Source organism: Rhipicephalus microplus, chromosome 10 (genome assembly GCF_043290135.1).
Source record: "Rhipicephalus microplus isolate Deutch F79 chromosome 10, USDA_Rmic, whole genome shotgun sequence".
Lineage (NCBI taxonomy): Eukaryota > Metazoa > Arthropoda > Arachnida > Ixodida > Ixodidae > Rhipicephalus > Rhipicephalus microplus.
In genome coordinates, this window is record NC_134709.1 from 21,976,624 (window position 1) to 21,997,427 (window position 20,804).

The 20,804-nt window shown below is 46.2% G+C and overlaps 1 protein-coding gene across 1 annotated transcript; it reads left to right on the plus strand.

The window, feature by feature from the left end:
- The first annotated feature begins 7,252 nt into the window (after nt 1-7,252).
- Nucleotides 7,253-15,507, plus strand: LOC119185072 (beta-galactosidase-1-like protein). Its single transcript, XM_037434199.2, has 3 exons — nt 7,253-7,771; nt 11,981-12,931; nt 14,797-15,507. The coding sequence occupies exons 1-3, from the start codon at nt 7,256-7,258 to the stop codon at nt 15,076-15,078; spliced, it is 1,749 nt and encodes a 582-aa protein (XP_037290096.2). The 5' UTR covers nt 7,253-7,255; the 3' UTR covers nt 15,079-15,507.
- Nucleotides 15,508-20,804: the final 5,297 nt, after the last annotated feature.

The following is a 20,804-nucleotide window of genomic DNA, read 5'->3' on the forward strand; positions in this document are numbered from 1 at the left end:
CACTTGTTTCAACATCTTTATTATCTTGTTTGTCTTCTTATGTGTGCCTTCTCCCACATCCTTTTTTCTGCCTTTTTTTTTCAGTGGCCTGGGCGAGGGTGGGCAGATCATGTGTCAAATGTGATAAATATGCCTGAGCTTCCCTTTCGAATAAATCACAGTTGCAAGTCAGCACGAGTGTCTTTTGAGTATTTCTTTAAATGGTCGTGTTTATGTGCGCACCAAAGCCTGTCAATACGAGCAAGTACCAACAACTACAACAAATAGCCGAGCTGCTGCAAAATCAGGCAACTTCCATACCATCAAATTACTATTATAGCAAAGCTTCATTGTTCACTGATTTCTGGAGATTGATATCATTTTCCTTCTTCAATGAAGCGGCGCTAAAATTTGATGACCGCAATGATGCGCAGGGTATAAGTTTTGTGCTTTGTTCAGATAAATTGTGGGAGATGTCCTTTGCTGTTGATAAAAAAAATCATACTGGTTTCAATCCGATTGGGATGAATTCAGTAATATATCTCGTACACAACTGTATTCTGTGGCACAACGCCAGCCGGTCCACCAATAAGGCACCGCACTGCCTTCTATTCCATTTCCATCTAACTAAACTAGCAGCTTACGCTTTGTTACGCTGCACGCAACTTGCAACACGCAGATTAGTCCCGGCTTGACCGGCACCTTCGCGGGTATCACCTCTACTCATTTCCGAATAGCGAGGGACAGTTTGCAACGACGTAGATAAGACGGATGCGTCCCTTTTTCCGTTGGAAAAGTTGGCTGCAGCAATTCAAGGCAAAGACGGCGGAAGTAATCTGTTACTCTCAGATGGTCTGCGTGCATATTCAAAATAAAACAAAGGTAAATTAAACAGCACAGGAACCGTTGGTACCCCCACTGTTCTTCCCGGCAGCTTGGTGTCGTAAGGAGTTCGTTACCTTGCGATTTGCGCGGCCATTTCATCTTGACTGCGAACGTGGAGGAGAAGATAAAGACGTGAGGGTATCGTAAAATGACCGGTAAAAGGGAGCTTGCGAGAGGTCGATGAACCCGATAAGCAGTCGTAGTCTTAATAAGAAGACAGTGTGGCAAGTAACAAGTCTGTACTCGGATAATCAATGCCGTAAGGCGCACGCTCCAAAAGAGCTGCATTAAATGGCCCACATGTCGCTCACACATTCGCTCATGTTCCCAGTGTCAGCAGCGCAAGACATTCCCTCATTCACCCGGTCAACAGAAGCCTTTGCCATGTCCTGCACGCCCATTCGACCGTGTTGGCATTGACCTATACGGCCCGCTACCGTGCTCTGTTGGTGGTAATCGATGGGTGATTGTGGCTGCCGAGCATCTGACAAGGTACGCCGAAACGGCAGCGCTACCTTCGGCTGGCGCTCGTGACATTGCAACCTTCATCTTGCACCGGTTTGTTCTTCGTCAAGGTGCACCACGGGAGCTCCTGAGTGACAGAGGACGCGTATTTTTGTCCGAAGTACTGCAGCAGCTCCTACATTCATGCCGTACGGTACGTCGCCCATCAACAGCCTACCAGCCTCAGACGAACGGCCTAACGGAACGTTTCAACAGACCCCTCGGAGACATGCTCGCTATGTATATTGATTCCGACCACTCCAACTGGGACGTTGTTCTTCCTTTCGTGACGTACGCCTACAATACGGTGATTCAATCAACAACAGGCTTTTCTCCATTTTTTTGACACAATCCATTTTTGACACAATCCTGCCATACAATCCTGATACCTCCGAGTTCAACCCAGTTTCTGAAATGGCCGAACATGCCGAAGAGTGTCGTCAACTTGCACGGTCCTTCACAGCCGATAACCAAGCCCTCCAAAAAGATCGCCACGACCATGATCTTGTTCAGAATACCTTCCCCGTCGGTTCTCTCGTGTGGCTCTGACTGCCTTTCCACTCTCCTGGACTGACTCCCAAGTTTGCACCGAAGTATACGGGCCCTTACCGCGTCATACAGCACCCTTCTTCTGTCACCTATGTGATTGAACCACTCAAGCCGTCCATGGACAAGCGCCGCCTTGGTCGTGAGACGGTCCACGTCAGTCGCCTCAAGCCCTGTTACGACCCTCCTGTTCTCTCGTCACCTTGAGTCACCAGGATGGCTCGTCTTCGTCGCCGGGGCATTGTAGTGGGGAATTCGCAAGGCAATGACTAGTGGGACCATTGCTGAGTGCGAAGCGCGAGCGGGAGCACGAGCTGTAGACGCTGGACTGCACGAGCATTTGTTTCCGTACCGGCTGTCTGCCTATTACCTGGCGTCGCTAATAAACCCCCTTGTAAAGTGGTGAACATCTCCTTAAACACATTTAATGCAAAAAAAGGCACCTGTGAGATTCGTGCTTTAACTCTTCATAATGTTGCCTATATTTTGACACGATTATTTTAAAGCGGGCTGTCGTAGGTAAACGACTAATAAATAGTATAAAAAATCATCAAAATCAAGTCAGGCCTCATGAAAGTGCCTTCGAAAAGTGGGAAAGCATTGTCCCACTCGCTTATGAAGCCACCATCCCGCAACAGCATCAACGGATATTTGGGAGGAAACGGCCGAAGCAAACGGCACAGCCTAAGAGAACCCGACTTTTGGAGAAGAATGTTTTACTTACCTAATTTCTACCACTAGAACGCCCTCTACATCTTCACCTCTTGTGAGCCTTCGTGGGGCTGTAGCTGTCGAAACCGCCGGCTACTGCCACGGTTCCTGAATATGTGCCCACTGTACAAGAGCTTTGGGACGTAAAGCAAAATGCTTTCACATCATTCACACTTACGCTGCGTGACAAACGTAGCTTTGTGTTCGGGTGTATTCATCGGTCAATATATTGTGCAAATCGGCCAGAGCACTTGATGACTGGGAAGTAAAATTGTCATTCTGCAACTTGAAGAAAAAGAGAAAATCATTCAGGGGTTATTCTTCACATACAGTTATACAGTTTCGTTCACATGTTCTTTCTATCTGAAGATCAAATTGAGAATGTATAGTAACAATGTACTAAAATTCAACGCCATTGTAACAAATACCTAAAGTCTCTGAAACCATGATACAAAATTCTCGAGATTACAAAGACTTCTTTAAAGTATGAGTGAATTAGCGTGCACTAATGACAACTGATGCTGTAGTATCAATTGCGAAGTATTTGAAAAATTGGTCGTGACAATTGTGGAACTTGTAGAAGACCTATAAGATAAGAACCCTTTTTTTATTTGTTGAACTGATCTTGCACCATGCATTCTCGGAAGTGCTGCAACCGAAATAAATTGCGGGGCAAGAAAGCGAACTGTCAAGAAGTATAATGACCCCACCGCCTTAACGATTTCGGTTGTCTCTAAAGCAGGTGTCACAGCTTGGAAAAACTCAGCGCCCCTTACGTCATGATCTATCCATGATGATGATGATGATGATGATGATGATGATGATAATGAAACTTTATTGGGGTCCAGAGAAGACGCAGGGTATACGCCGTGTCACCCGGCCAGCCAAACTTGGTTCCAACTTCGTTTTGTTATGCATACCATGTTATGGAAATCTTCCACTTTGTTTTTGATGCTGTACAGCAATTGAGCACTAAAAAAGTTACATCGGCTATACAGCTGCGCATGAGTCACGTTGATTGCACAACCTGACCGCGACTTTCACCGTGTACGTAGATTTGCCTATTCAAAGACAGTTTTATCATGTTTAATTGGTGTGTTCATGTTGGAGGTGAATAGGCAATAATAGCCGCGAGGAGTTCGACATACTACCAGAAACGACAGGAAAAGTAATGAAAACACCAGAAGAAATGCAAAGAGGCAAAACCACTGGTGAGAATAAGGTAACAACATATACCTGCTCAAAGGTGGCGGCTGATCATCTTACTGTTCATTTTCTGCAAACTATTTTCAAAAATACCAGCTAATAAAACCAGGCAACATTAGAGCTCAAGCAACCAAAGTACGAAGCAGAATTTCGTACAGGCTACTCCACGATATAGCATATTCATACTATTGATCAGGTAATGAAGAAATCGCCGAGTACAACCAACCTCTGTAAATTGCCTTCCCATATTACGTTAAAACGTTTGACTCGGTCGCAAAATGCGCAGGGATGCAGGCACTAAGAAATCAGGGCCACACCGGGCGTATTTTCGCATCTTTCTTTCCCCACTTTTCCCCCTGATAGCGTTGCGTAGCAAATCAGTTTTTCGGGTATTCTCCCTGCCTATCATTCATTGCTCCCTCTTTCTCTGTTTTGTGGCCTATTCGTGCCATGATCGTCGCTCTAACGAAAGCGCAGTTTTTGAACTTGATTCGTGACCTTGCTAGTACGTGAGAACATAAACAAAAAAGGGTTATCTCAGACCATGCAGGCATACTTTATGGGATGCCAGTGATATCAATTATGATGACGTGATAAATTTTAAAACAGGCGTTGTTGCTGCGGCTGACCTTTGTACAAGAAAATTACTCTTCGTAAAAACAGCAAGTCTGCTTTAGAGAAACGCTGGCTTCTGACAGACTCTCAGCTGGAAGAATTCTCATCACTTCAAGTCTCCATTTGTCTCTATACTAGAGCATTAAGACCTTCACGTATGTCATTTAAGATGAAATTGTTCCAAGGACATTGGGGCGCAGAGAAGACGTAGTCTTGTGATTCGAAGAAAATGCGTGCCTATCGACAGAGGGTGGGATGGGACATTATTTAATCCTCTCTTCCCCCTCCTCGCGGAAGGAAACTGCATGCAATAAAGGTTTATGGATTCATTTATAGGTGTGTATCATGGTTGACTAGAGCAAGACAGTTTAGGCATTCACTTTTGAATATCTTCTCGTTTGTTTCGATCCAGGAAGACTGTCATTCAACGCGAAACATATCCCGTGTGATAAAGCCGTCGATTGGCTCATGGAAATTGTAGCTTTTTTTTTTTCACTCGGGAACAAGGGTGTGTCACTCGCCACAGTGGTTTTGAGATGCTCAACTGCTGATCCGCACGTTGCAGAATCAAATCCCGCCCGCGGCGGCTGCATTTTAGATGGAGGCTACAATGTTTGGGTCCTTTGCATTTGCATTTAAGAATTCTAACTGCTCAAAAAATTTCGCAGACAACTACGGCTCTTCATAATCAGACGGTGGTTTCGGAACGCTGAACCCTTCCTAGCATCGTTTGTGTAACAAAAGACTCCGGTAAATTGTGATGGACACACCTTTAAATGACATTCCCCAGAGAAAATGTGCACCGGGTTTTCTACCTGGCCGGAGTTAATGATGTTTCTCAACACCCGAAGACCTTATTATCGAAAACACAGTGAACGGATTTGAAAAAGAGACAAATGCTTTAGGTGACAGGCCAGCAAGTAATAAAGCTTTAATGACGAGTGATATTTGAAGCGTCGCAAAGAAATACCGATGGAAGAAGTATACGGCGATCGTTGCTACAAAACACCCCACTTGTCTGATTCCTTGGTCGCTGCACACGCGAAGTTTTAGCTAATATGACGTCACATGAAGAAATATGAAAGGTCTTTCTACAAAATAGGGTGCCAATTGGCACATGCGTATTTGTCCACCATGCATGGACTCTGCTGACCTAATTGCCAATGCAAGCGCAGCTACTTTGTCCATCGTACGTATTAGGGAAATATAAACAAAACATAAATTGTGCACTACATTTTCCGAGGTGCGGTAATACACCGTTTTGCGAAAACTTATGTAAGCGACGAATACCACTGTCACAGGTCCCGTTAATTAGGAAGGCGATCGCCGGGCTTATTCCAAGGGCCGAAATATCGGCCCCCGGAACTGCACCACGAAAGCGAGGACAATTTAGAAGTGGTCCTATTTGGCGCGCCAGCGGACGCCGGCTGTGAACCAAAGAACAAGTCAGAGCCGAGAGTTGATAAACAAAACAAAATTATATTCTCAATTACGGCAAATCGAACCGAAACGAAAATATGCACACTTGAAACTAGTTGAATAAGAAATGTCGCCAATCAAACAACGCACTTTACGGTACAATGAGCTACACTCGAAACAACGGATACAAACAACAATACGCGCTACAATGCAATCACATGCATCGAACAACCAAGGCACTCAAAGACTAAAGAGTTTGAAAACTTATTCAGTCCGAAGTCCTTGGAACAAAGTCTGAATGATACTCTTCCACGAATCATTCACTTAAACTCCAGCGCTGTTGTTCCGTTGCCTCCGACGTTTCTCTTCCAGGAAACCTGTCGTCTTCAATTGGCCGCTCTCCAAGCACCCACTTCGCCGGTAACACGTCGGCTTCCCACGCGTTGAGATTGCAGGACGCGTCTTCGCTCTCTGGCGGTAGTCTCCAGCTCTTCTGCTTGTAGCACGAGTCTTCACCCCTCAGGGGGAAATCCTCTTCATCACCTGCTTTGTCGCTAAGGACAAAACCTTCGTTGACGACACGGCGGAAACACTTTACGCACTCTGGCGCATACTTTCTTCTTCTGTTCATCGCCTTTCTCCGCTGCTCGCTTAAATACCTTTCGCACTAGATTTTAGAAAATGCTCATCGTTTCGTCGGCGCGATGCACAGTCAAGGCTGGGGAAAGAGCGAGACGTGTCGAGGGCCATCCGCTACACGTGACGCAACTCTGCATCACCACGCCCCTTTCCTTCGAGAACCTTTCAGGGCTGGCTCGGCCGCCGATGTGAGGAGGATGGCCGGCGAGACTACGCTTCCGAGAGGGGAGAGATGGCGCGTCCGGGGAGCCTTTGTATGTTGTTTTCTCCTTTATCGTTAACCTTGAGGCGCCTTTCTGCGCTTGGTATTGTTACTGTCGCTAGAATTCGATGGCGCGCGCTTTTTCGGAGCGCTCGTTTGTTACAACCGCTTTTCCACCAAAGCAGAAGAAAACAACCTTTTTTTGTAGTTGTTTTCGTATATGCACCTCTAAACGTTGCTTTCAAAGTACCTTTTTATGAGTGGAGTGCCTCTAGACCCAAATAAAATTCCAAAAAAGACGTCGAGCGTGCCGTGGTGACCAAGGCGTGTTTAGGTGTAGGAAAACAGGTGCAAACGACCCCGCTTTCCTGAACAGACGCTGTAAAAAAAGCGTAGGCGGAGAGTAGTAAGAAATATTTTATCTGTATGCTGAGTAAAAAGTTGACGACGAATAATCAAAGCGGATCCTCTGCCAAAAGAGCTCCGATAGTGTCGGAGCTCTTCCTAACCGAGCGAGGAACTCGAGAAATGATCTGCGCACGCGCTTTGATGGTTCCTCTTCTCACCTTTGGCATCGTCACGTCGGGTGTCGCGGAGAGGTCATTCAAGATCGACTACAACAAGCACACCTTTCTGAAGGACGGCAAACCCTTTCGGTTTGTCGGTGGCTCGATGCACTACTTCCGAGTTCCCAGAGCGTACTGGGATGACCGGCTCCACACGTTGCGCATGGGAGGACCGAACGTGGTAGACTTTTACATCGACTGGAGCGGCCACGAGCCCGAACCCGGACAGTACAACTTCGCCGACAACTACGACCTGGTCGCCTTCCTGGAGGCCGTCAAGAAGGCCGACCTCCTGGCGATCGTCAGGCCGGGACCTTACATATGCGGCGAGGTGGACAATGGGGGCTTACCTTACTGGCTGCTGCGCAAGCACCCGGACATGGAGTACCGAACGATGCACGATGACTACATGCTAGAAATGGGCAAGTGGTTCCAGAAGTTGCGGCCGATGCTGGTTCCGTACCTCTACAAAAATGGCGGGCCCATCATAATGGTACAGGTCAGTGTCAGGACATGAGGTTTACTGAGCCAAAGTTTAGATGTGCAGAGTGGCCTAATCTCAGCTAGTTTGGCCGACATCATGAAATGAAGTCCAGAAAGAACCGAGACATCAAAGAAGATCAAAAAGCGGAAGAATGAGGGGTATTTTGTAGGAAAATATTTTTTTGCAAATAAGCTTTTCATTCTGAAAAATTCGTACGGATTTTTTTTGTTGTTTCCTGGAAGAAATATTGATTGCCTATTTTTTTTAATCTATTGTAGATCCGTGTGCTCAGATTTGGGTGCACGTTAAAGAACCCCATGTGGTCTAAATTTCCGGAGCCCTCCACTACGGCGTCTCTCATAATCATATAGTGGTTTTGGGACGTTAAACCCCACATATCAATCAATCTTTTTAATCTAGAATTAGATTAAAATTGTTCTTGAAGAGCACAAGGTGGCTATTAACACAATAAACAGCTGTTTGTCTAGAGTCCCCTGGCAATTTCGAGCCGGCTACTTTCTATATAAATTCGCATGAGGAGTTTACCGAAGTCAAAGGCTCCAAAAACAAGGATTTTTTTTCTTGAAAAGAAAATTAACACGTCTTCGCCCCTCAGGTAAACTTCAATTTCTAAAATGTTTTGCGAACTTCGGCGACTTTGAGCGTATCTATCTATCTATCTATCTATCTATCTATCTATCTATCTATCTATCTATCTATCTATCTGTCTGTCTGTCTGTCTGTCTGTCTGTCTGTCTGTCTGTCTGTCTGTCTGTCTGTCTGTCTGTCTGTCTGTCTGTCTGTCTGTCTACGACATTTAGCTCTCCTGGCCGTTTCGATAATGGTATCAATACCAAACTTAGTTTGGAAGAACATGACCGTATGAAGAACATAGTTGACTAGTCATAACATGAAAATTATGACATGTATATCATGAATGTCATGATATACATTTTATGGTCCTGCAGCTCTTGCGGTGATTCCGTTCATATGGCATGTTACAAAACTGTTATAGTATGGCATGATTCCATGGCGAACACAAGCGACAGACCCTAACGTAGAAATCATGACATGCATGTCATGTAAGTCATGAGTCATGACTACACGCCACGCCCATGATGCGCTCGCAGCCGTCTCGCTAGCTTCACATATGCCGAATTCGGCGTTACGTGATGCGAATGAATGACGAAGGTATGTGACTGGTGCAACATGATAATTATGAGATGCGTGTCATTTAACATTATGACTACAAGCCACACTTATGATGCACTCGCAGCCATTTCGCTAGCTTCACGTGCACCTAATTTGATATTACGGGACGTGAATGGACGACAAAGGAATGTGACTATTGCAAGCATGATAATCATGTGATGCATGTCATGCAACAACATGACTACATGCTACGCTCATGATGCGCTCACGGCCGTCTCGCCAGCTTCATACGTACCAAATTCAGTACTACGTGACAAGAAAGGACGACATGCAAATGACATGTCCAAAAAATGATAATCATGACATACGTGTCATGTAACAACGTGACTACATGCCGCACTCATGAGGCGCTCGGGGCCTTTTCACTAGATTTATGTATGCCAAATTTGGTATTACGTCACATGAATGGATGACGAATGTATGTGACTGGTGCAAACGTGATAATTATGAGATGCGTGTCGTGTAAGAGCATGACTACATGCCACACTCAAGGTGCCAATACACTTAGACGTTATCCAGTCTGCGTGTGGTCAAGCGTTCGTTTCGTGGCGTCATGCCAGCGATGCCACGCCAGACGCTGGCATATACTCGCAGGCACGCGCCGCACTGCGTTGCTTTGACGCAGGCACGTTTTAGCACGCCCGGCATCGCTTCGTCACGAAGCTAGACAGACGTGGTGCATTCTGAGTAACGTGGTTGGTGCGAAATGCAGCATGTCGCATTTGGCACCGTTTGCCGCCGGGCTGCGCCGACAGACGCTGGTCGCGTCTGGCGTCAGACTATAGAGTGCTCGCGTTTTGCTAGCGTAGCCTCACTGCACCCAGCGTGCGCTCGTCAACGTAGCGTCGCAGTATATTGGGCCCTTCGGGATTCTCTCCCCGCCGTTTCGCTATAGCTCCACACATTCTAAGTTTGGTAATGCGGGACGTGAATGAACGACGAAGGTATGTGACTGGTGCAAACATGATAATTGTCAGATGCGATTCATGTAACTACATGACCACATGCCACGCTCATGATGCACTCGTGGTCGTTTCTCTAGCTTCACAAATACCTAATTGGTATTGCATGACGTCAATAGACGGCGAAGTTAAATGACACGTCCGAACATATTTGGGATATGCATGTCATGTAAAACATGACTACATGGTACGCTCATAGCACACTCGTAGCCGTTGCGCTAGCTCCAGAAACTGAATTTTGTATCAGGTGGCGTGAATAGATGATGAAAGTAAATAACACGTCCAAACATAATAATAATGACATGGAAGTTATGTACGGCATAACTTACCTCCACCTCGTAATGTTGTTTTGATTTTAAACTGACATATAAACCTTCCTCATTGGTGCTTCACATAACATCGATTCCCACTGTACGTGGGATCTGCCAGTTCTTTTTGAAGATGAAATGGTAAGAATTTCCTTCAAATTTAACATAATGCTAATGGCCCTTCTGATGGCCAGCTCAAAACGAAAATTTCGCTACAAATACTTTGACGTGTGGAAAGTGCAATTTTGTTGTTTTAACTATAACACTTTATATCGCTTAGATAATTATTATGAACCGAAGGCAAGCAATTAGTATAGGTTGAGCATTAAGGCTTCTCACAATACTCTTTTTCTTGCTCTATAGATATCTTATACACAGTTTCTTGTTAATTATTTGCGTTCTGCACGTAATGTGGAGCAATGTGGACTAATAATTGTTCATAACCAGAGAAGTTCGTGGCATAGAAAGTGTGTAAAAAAAAGCCTTATTTTACACGTTGCAATGGTAAAAATGAAAACTATACACCTTTCTATAAAACTGATATATTTTAAACCAGCATAAAAATCTATGTAGACAGCCGCAATTCTATTAATTCAGGCTGTTATTCAAAGATTCTTTTTTTTTTTGAGTAGCATCTCCCGTTAACGTACGAACGAGCGAAATAGGTAAAAGGGCCTGAAAGTGTTACCACTTCAGCCATCGAGAGGAACTTAACGAAAGGAAATGGGGACGCGGAAGAAGCAGATGACTGTTTGCAGCCGTACGGCCTTGTTATCGAAGCTATCTCTTGTTTCTTTTCAGTCTCCACTGATGGCTCTTTTGCACGACGCCTCCACACTGCCGGCTAGTGTTTGTGGCTTGACTATTATCGACCTCCTCAACTGTTTTCATTGTGACAAATGTTGTGACACGCTGTGACACATTGTGACACATCATTGTGACACATTGTGACACGCTGAAGCTCTATTAGAATTGCTCAGGTCGCAGTTTTATAGACTTGACGAATGCGATATGGCACTGAAAAAAAAAGCAATCGTTCACGCCGAAAAGGATGAAAGCCTCCAATGATATGAAAGTCGAGCAATAGCCTGTAATATCCTTAACAGTGCCGGGCGTCATTCTCGAAATCGATATGTACATTCCCGAGTAAAAGAGTTCTCGAATGTTACAAGTGTTTATTGAGCTGTATTCGCACGACGGACCAAATCGTGATTCGAATCTGCGGATTGCATACTGCGTCCCTATACGTCAGCCGTTCTCGCGTTTCCGCTTCGGTACGCGGGGACTAATTTGGGAAATGACGGAAGTGCAAATCGCTGTTGAAATCTTGAACAAGGGTGCCAGGCTAGTTGGTACTCTATTGCAATAATTGGGTGTAGCGCTGCGTGAAAAATTGTAAGAAAAAGTAGTTGACATGAAAGAGGTGCTCTGACAGGAAAGCGCCACTTTTTTATCAACTACGTTTTCTTAAAAATTAGTACGTTGGACTACACCCAAATTGTTGGGATCTTAGGTAACCAATTCTGAAATCCTCGCTTGTAGCGTGAATTATCCTCCGTCGTGTGAATGCTGGCTGCGGAGGGATCTAAATTACGTCGCATCGCTCGCCATTGATGCGTCCGCGCTCACGTCTGTCTTGTGAATACAGCTTCACGAGCTGGTACAGAAACTCACTGCAAGCGATCGTCTAGAGCAACGCAACAGAGAGTTGGTTACTTACTCCTCCGTGCCCACTAATGCAGGTCGAGAATGAGTACGGCCATCTCGAAGGTCACTGCGACCCCTTATACATGGATGTCGTATTGTCCCTCCAGCGGGTGCTTTTAGGCATGGACGTAGTCATGTTCCGCGCCAACGCACCATCTATGGAACGATACAATTGTGACAAGGCGCGACAAATCTTGGTGGCCGGCAACCTCGACCCCATGAGCAACGTAAGCAAAGACTTTGACGTCATTCGCCAAGCACAGGTCAAGCCGGGGGCTCCCATCGTAGTGAGTAAGTACTACACCGGTTGGATGAACTACTGGGGCTGGGACGACAATCCGGCCTATCCACCCATGATCGTCGAAACCTTCGAGAAGATGATGGAACAGGGGGCCAACGTTATTTTCTACATGTTCCACGGAGGCACGAACTTCGGCTTCAAGGCTGCCACCAGCTCAGAATCGCCGTTGGTAACGAGCTACGACTACGACGCGCCCATGGGAGAAGACGGCGACCCAAAGACCTACTACTTCTTACTACGCAAATCAATCGGCAAGTACATTCCGCTCAAATCCGGGGAGCTTCGTAAGCCCTGGCCCAAGTTGAAGATAGACGCCATTCGCATGCCGCACAGCAGGTCCCTCACGGACGTAATGGCACACTTCAGAGATAAAGGCTGGCTCAAGCGAAGAAGGTCCGAGTATCCGTTGACCTTCGAAGAGCTCGGCCAGGACTTCGGGTTTCTTTTGTACCGCACTGTGTTCATGGCCGGCCCGGATGGCCGGTACTTAATGGCGCTTCACGGTCTCCGCGACATGGCGCAGCTGCACGTGCGTGACGAACGCTACTTCATGCGCATATTCGACACCGCACGCCTGCCAGCCAAAACTGATTGCGACGTGATGCTCAGGTTGGGCGAGAGGCTGTCCATCCTGGTGGAGAACATGGGCCGCGAAGACTTCGGTCCCAAGAATCGCGATCCGAAGGTGAGTGAGTAGGTCTTGTATACCCGGTAATGACGAGTCAAATGTATGCTTGATTTATCTAGCCAACTATGCCTTTGGTTCCAGCCTTAGCCTTTGCTCTCCCTACCACGGGATTGTTACATAGAGGCCCAGACTAGCAGCACTCACTCGTTTTTGTGACGCAAACCATTTCCCGCAAATTCCAAGAAGCGCATATACTCACACAAACGTGTTGGTGTCACAGCTCTTAATTCGACAGATTCAACTGATTGGCATGGTTAATCGAATATTCTCATTCGTTGTTCCGGTAAGCATGATAGCTTAATCAGAGAAGATGAAACATTGATTACTGATATCTGTAGTGTTCACATTAGGGGGAAAACACGCTTACCGGGACAACGGAAAAAACAAGCCCCGACTCTTTTACACAGATGAATGACATGGGCATCGCAGTTGTGTATGTTATTGAGGCGACAAACCTTAAGGCTCGTGCACACTTGCGAATTCTCGGTCCAAAGCAAGCGGAACTCTTGCGCCGCCGACATTCCACGTCATTCACACTGCTTACCGACCACACCACCGAAACGACATACGGATCCAAAACGCGAAAATGAAATGTCAGCGTCTGCAGCGTCGGCGGCATCAGCGGCGTCGGCTTCAACAAATGATCGAAAAAAAAAGAATATAACGTTATAAAGTTGTCATAGCGTCGCAGAACACAAAACTTTCTGAAAACATGATGACAACGCAAGACGACGCCCCCCCCCCCCCTCCGCGCATTGCATCATCGCTTGGTTAATTGCGGGCCGACCAAAACCAAGTAAGGTGCACAAAGCATGTGAAGCCTATAATCCTTGAGGAATTAAGAAACCTCGTTAGGTGTAGAAAACTGTCGGAAGAGAGCAGGGGTACCATTAGTGCATCGATTGAGAAGAAAAATCATACGACTACGGCCTTCGACTTCTCATAAACGAAGGCATAAGGGACCTTGAGAATATTATTAGGATATGAATTATATGGGCACTCTCGACAGCTTTTCGTGATTGATTTATAAGTATATAGGCATATATAAGCCACAAAGTGGAACATATATGCCAGAAAGAATTCCACCGTATCCACGAAGGGAACGACGTCACCTTATCATTAACCAACGCGAACAGCACTTGGTTATGCATAGACGTAACACGTGTGTGCAGTATATACAAACTTGTTTAGTGATCACAATGTGCATATGATGTTATCAATATGGATATGAATTTCCATATGTATTTCCATATCCATACAGATATGGATAATCACGTGGAAATGAATATACATATGGACATTCATACGAATATCCATATCCGTGTTGATATATATATATATCGCGGAGGCCTAGTGTCTAAGGTACACGGCTGCTGACCCGCAGGTCGGGGGTTCGAATCCTGGCTGCGGCAGCTGCATTTCTGATGAAGGCGGAAATGTTGCAGGCCCGTGTGCTCAGATTTGGGAGCACGTTAAAGAACCCCAGGTGGTCTAAATTTGCGGAGCCCTGCACTACAGCGTCTCTCATAATCATATGGTGGTTTCGGGACGTCAAACCCCACATAATAATATATACATATATATATATATATATATATATATATATATATATATATATATATATATATATATTATATAAATTATGAAAACGAATATCCATAGCATGTCACGCTGTTTCAAGCTGCTTGCCGTCCTTAACAAGTCTTTGCAATATGTTACTGTTGCTGAAACAACGCACCATAAACGCTGAATTACCTCTGCAAGGACACGTTTCATCTTTGTATTATTGCGATTCTTATATATAGGGGGAAGCCACGTTTATTAAGTAGTTACCGACTGTAAGAACGTGCTCTTTTACCCAGGGAATTAAGAACGTGACTGTGGACGGCATCACCCTGACTGACTGGATCATCGAGGCCCTGCCTCTGACACAGAAGAGAGACATTAACGAACTCTTCCAGCTCATGCGGACGCCCAGAAACAGCCAAGGCAACATACCACACTTCTACTACGGTTGGTTCACGTTGCCCAAGGGACAGAAGCCACTGGACACGTTCCTCGACCCGTCAAACTACACGAAAGGTGTGGCGTTTATTAACGGCTTCAACCTGGGCGCTACTGGCCGGCAGTCGGGCCGCAGATAAGGCTGTACGTTCCCGGAATCTACATCAAGCCGTATCCCGAGAAAAACAGGCTCATCTTGTTCGAATTGGAAGGGCTTCGCACTAATCACCCTGACCGAGGTGTTAGCTTTGTTGATAGGCCTTACCTCAACGCTATTGCGGGACAGCCTCACCCTTAGCGGGAAGACCAGAAAGGCAACTAGCAATACTTGAAATTACCGAGTGTTTATTTCGTTGGAGTTCAGTCTTTACGAAACGAACGCCAAAGGTCAGGCTAACAGGTCCCCAGAAGACCACCGACAAGGGCCCCGGTCATTGATATATTTCACTGTATCAATCGACGGTAGGCGAACGCCTTTTGCAAACTGGAATTTCATTGTTGTTACGCATCATCATCCAACTTTGTTCACGAGCACGTTCAGTCTACTCAATAAACGTGTATTTTTTTCACGCCTTGTCATGCCACATGACTGATCCATGAAGTTACCTCTAAAACACGTTCGTTTTAGTGAAGAAGAGAGAATGGGTGTGGTTGTAGTCCTTTTTACCACTTAGGTGATCGAGGGGTCAAGTGGTATATATATATATATGTGTCTAAACTTCCCAGCTCCGTACTGTAGCATTGCATACACCATTCCGATTATTCTGCATGTTTCTTTATTTCTTTACAAAATCTGAGCACTGATGTTGAGAATAATAATAACAGTGAAGCTTCTTACGCTAGCTGTAATTTGTGCGACCTACGAGTAAACTATATTACCATCACAAACGAGTATGTGCCACAGAACTCGGGTAAGTCTCGCAGCTCACCGCTCATCCACAAGAAATAAAGCGGCAACACTGAGCCGAACGAATGACTGCGATGCGACGGCGCTAAGTGTAAGACCACAAGTACGTATGACAGAATACCTGGAAACAGGAGAAGGCAATGGTGTCTGCGATAAGAACGCAAATCGAGGGAAGGCCTACGCCGTTGACGACGTGCTTGTAGATCTATGAGAGGTGTGAACGCTTCGTTTCAGCGCGAGTTTCAATCCATAGAATCTGCACATCCGTATCGTGACGGCCTTTGGTTTAACTCGAACTTCTATATACACTGAGAATCAACGTGAGAACATTCTAGATTCACCGATTTAAAGCGTATACCAACGACATAGAAGCGACCTGGAAACAGCCCGCATCGGCTAGATAAGGCTTCCGAACCACCTGGAAGGCAGTAGATCAGTCTATATTAGTCTACTTTATAGATTAGTCTAGATTAGTGCCAGCTCATTAGCATAGTTCAATATGTATCTGTTTGGGGGTGTTGGTAACACATGTATAGTAATGTTCAAGCGCACAAGCAGACAATGGCCGTGAGACCCGCTGGCGCTAACTTGCAACACCTTATTCTGTGCAAAGCTATTCGCAACGCCCCCGAACAATAGGTGGGGCGCTGTGCGAATAATGATGGCACTCAGACGAGGCTCAACCCATTTGTTGTCTTACGAACAGATAGCACGTGTGGACTTACAGCCCGTGCTTCTTTCATCGGATGAAGTGATGGGCTTCACTGAAACGGACTGTGGCCGGCGGCAACAATTCACGCCTCCCGGCGTGTATTGCGGTCGTGACTTCATGTTTCGTTGCTCTAACAGTTTCGTTTTGCTGATCGAGCCAGAGCGTGTTGGCGGCATGGGGCACTTCGTGACATACATACACAATAATGGCGCTAAATGCAATGCATAAAAAATGATGTTTATTTTGATATTGATGAAGTATATTAAACAATAAATGCCATCAACGTGACTCGCGGTCGTGAAAAAATTATTAACGCATGGTGGGATGTAAAGCAACACTCATTCCTCGAGAGTTGGCTGTAACTCGATGCTTCATCCACCTTTTACGTCCAGTGAAAAAAAAAACATACTGGATGAGAAGACATTTTTGTTAGCATCACTGCTGAAAGCAATTGGATGAATTTCCTCCACCGATCGACTTCGACCACTCACGTCACTACGTTTGCCACAAAGAAAAGCCTGAGCTGGGGGAAGATTCCTCTCTATAAGCGGTCAAGAAGCAAATCATTTGCACTGCGCTGCCGTTTAACAACAAAGGTACAAAGAATAGCGACGCAGTGTTGGCTATGAAAACATCACAGGTAAAAGGCTCCTTGATAGGCGTGAAGCGGACGCGTCCTCCAATGGCTAAAACGTTGCCTGCACGGTTCTTAACAAAGCCTTTCTGAAAGGAAAGAAAATGCCTTATTTTACTACATCACCATTTATTGATTGCTCAGTTATAGAAAAGCGCATAGTGAACCCGCACGACTTCCCACGTACAATGTTATGACTCATGAGATTCATGCACTACAAAAAGTTGGCTTTCTTCGTGAGTGAAACTTCGAGATAAATGCAAATAACTGAAAAAGAAAACGTGGCATATCTACGAAGTGAATGATTATCAGTGGACGAAGCAGTGAGATCGTTCGGTGTTTACCGTAAATCACCCGTGACATTGACCACTCGCACCTGTAAATGAGTGCCAAGCGGTGTACAGTTATATACAACAATTACTGGTCATAACTGGTATAGGTTTTGTTGATTTAAAAGTTTCGTTTTGCCTTTTTTATTACTGCTTTGTGCTATCGGACCTAGCCTGAGGTTGGCACAGACGAGGTCTGGGCACGTTCCGCTGGCGTTTGTTGGTTGTTTACAGTCGTACGAAATGCGTGGTGGAGCATGTCGAGACGTCATATACAGCACAGACCAGTCGTTGTCCGTGATCAAAATCTTCAACATAATCATGACTCATCGTGATCGTTACGCCATATAGTGAGTACCTTGCATGTGCTCCGCCGTGCTGGCAGAAAGAACGTGGGATCGGGAATGCAGTTGTTCTTCATCAGAATCGTCAGCGAAGGCTAGGCGCAAGACGCCAAAGCCAACAGACAAACCTCGACCACAAGGAGCTTCGCCTCTAAAGCACTGACGAAAGCTACACGCAACAGGATGCGTCTTCAGCAGCGAAATCAGACGATAATGGTTTCCTGTGCCTGGTGAGTTTAGAAAAAGTGTTTACCGATATCGAGTGCTTCGTACTCAACTATGGACGAGCAGTGAGCCGTCCCGAAAAGTCTACTGAAGACGCGTCTTGTTGTCGATTTCTGCTAAACCCATGATCTAACCGCGAAAGTGTACGTCAAGTTATAGCACAATTATAAACAGCGTGAACCGTCGACACTATCGCAGTAAACTAACAACTCGGACGTGAGTTTGCTTGATATAAGCTACATCGCCTCAACTTTCGGCAGCTTAGGTAATTATCGCTAGCAGTGGAAACACCCATATTCTACCTTGAGTAGATTTGCACTGCCACCACCGTACTCGCCACTGCAACGCTAATGGTGCATTCAGACGACGGACCGAATCCGGATTTGTCGTGGACGCGGACAGCTAATCTGCGGATGGTCCGCCTACAGGCGCATCCACACGACGGACGGTTTTCCAGGAGAAAACAGCTGGAATACCCTCGACAGCAGGTTCGGCGCTCACCTGCGCGCGCTGAAAGCAGACCGGTTTGAGAGTATTCAACATGGATGCCCGCAAGAAGCGACGCTTCACTGCGATGTCTGTCGCGTTGTGACAAATGAACGAGGAGGGTTATTCTTTCAGGAGAAAAGGGAGTTGCTGGCAGAATGTTCTTTCAACTACATTGTTCCCCACTTGTAGAACTTCTGAACGCGTCTCGCATCCTTTCTTTAGAAGCGGCACGTCGCCGGTTGCAGAAGTTAGAATATTTCACCGTCATGACGGCTAAGAATCTCGCGTGTCAAAAGACGGCAGCGACATATCCCGAACCACCAAAAGTGATTTCCGCGTATTTAATCACCTAAGAACAAAGCCCCCGGAAAATAAGTAAACCATGCTCAAGCGTAGATGATGCCGACCAGTCATGCAGCTATTCGCGAGCCATGGAGGACATGCCGTGAGCAGACGAAAAGTGTACTAATTGCCAGAAACCTCGAGCTAATCCGCTGAAGTATCGGCTTTCCCCCGCAGAATCCCGATGTGAGAAACAGGTTGCGGTCATCCGTCCGCGAGCCGCGCGGACGGGTCGCGGACGAGGGGAATCGCTGATGTGAGGTCACGTGACGCGCCGTCCGCCCCGCAACATCCGGATTCGATCCGTCGTCTGAATGCACCATTAAGAGCACCGGGCGCACTAAAGGACCATTTTGGGCAGCAAGCCAAGCGAGTCCTTGCCGTGACGTCACATCAGCGCGACTGCCGCTCCGCCAGTGGTCGTTCTCAGGGCTAAAACACCGGCTTCCTTGCGGCACCTTGAATAGGTATGGTCGCTTGTTGCACTCAAAAATATTACTCCCCTCTGTGGGCTATGCACAAAAGTTTCTTGTATGTTGTTTACATGCCTGCTATTATACATACGTACCCTCCACCGCTCCCCCAAGCGCTGTCAAATGATGTGGGTAAGAACAATAACTGGGTCCTTAACGTCCCTAAATCACGACATGGGGAGACGCCATAGTGGAGGGTTCCGGAAATCTCGACCATCTGGTGTACTTTAACATGCACAGACATCACTCACAGTGCATGGTCCTCCACCATTTCGGCTCCTTTGAAGCGCCACCGCCACTGCCGGGATCGAACCCATGACCTATGGGTCAGTATCTTAGTACCAAGATATCCGGGAAATATGAATGAATATGTAAATTTTGCTCAGAGCCGTTTGTAATGGGTGGATAATCTTGCATCACCCACTCGCTACGAATTTCGCATGACGTCCCGCGTGCTGCGATTGTACTCTTTCGCCACCCCGGATATCACATCCGTCAACCCGTTTTCTCGCTATACACGGCGTTTGCATACAGGAATTCTTTTGTTTCGAAAACAATTCAAACGGTGACGTATTCCTGTGGCAGATCACGTGCTTGCCACGCTGGTTTTTTTTTTTTTTTTACCCGATCAGAACAGTGTATGCAGTTACTCATTGTGCTGTACGACGATCTTCATGCCTTTATAAATATAAAGGCATGAAGCCTCTTTTTCCCGCTTACTACCGGGATGAGTAGCAGGCTAGAAACCCGCTTTCCAACCTCTCCTCCTTCGTTTCATTAAACGTCTTAGCCCCGTATTCTATGGGACATCCCTTCACTCAACGCTTCACCTTCACTTGAGAAGGCCGATGAGAGCGCCATCTCTAGGCACGGCAAGTCACTGCATATCAGCGATAACCTGCTGCGATTCTTCAATAGCGCAGCGTCATCTTCAGCCGAGTGGTAGCGCAGTGCTCAACTCTGTCAAGTGAAGGCTGAAAGCCGAGTTGAGGAGTGTTTGTGAATGCGGGGGTTAATCTTCTTGCTGTGATCAGGGCTTACGTATGAATCTGCCTCGAAATCCGCCTGCCCCTCCCCCCCCCTTTTTTTTTCAGAACGTGTGTGACAGTTGACAAGCTCATCGGAGTAACCGACAGGCGTCACCAAGAACGAACCCTTTTTAACGTTCTGTCGTGAAATATACACCGTCAAAATAATTTCCTGGTGGGAAAGTTCTGTGATAAACGGATGCTGGGAAGAAAAATACCGGGGGTCTCTGCGCTTGTCTCTGAAACAGACGGCCATGGAATGAATCAGGATGACGTCACAATAGTATGGAGACAGGTGGTGCAGGTGTTGGTAGCGGAGAAATGCGCTCAGAATATTGGTTCTTGTTTCGAGCTCGTATAGCACCTTACGCTTTAAAAACCGA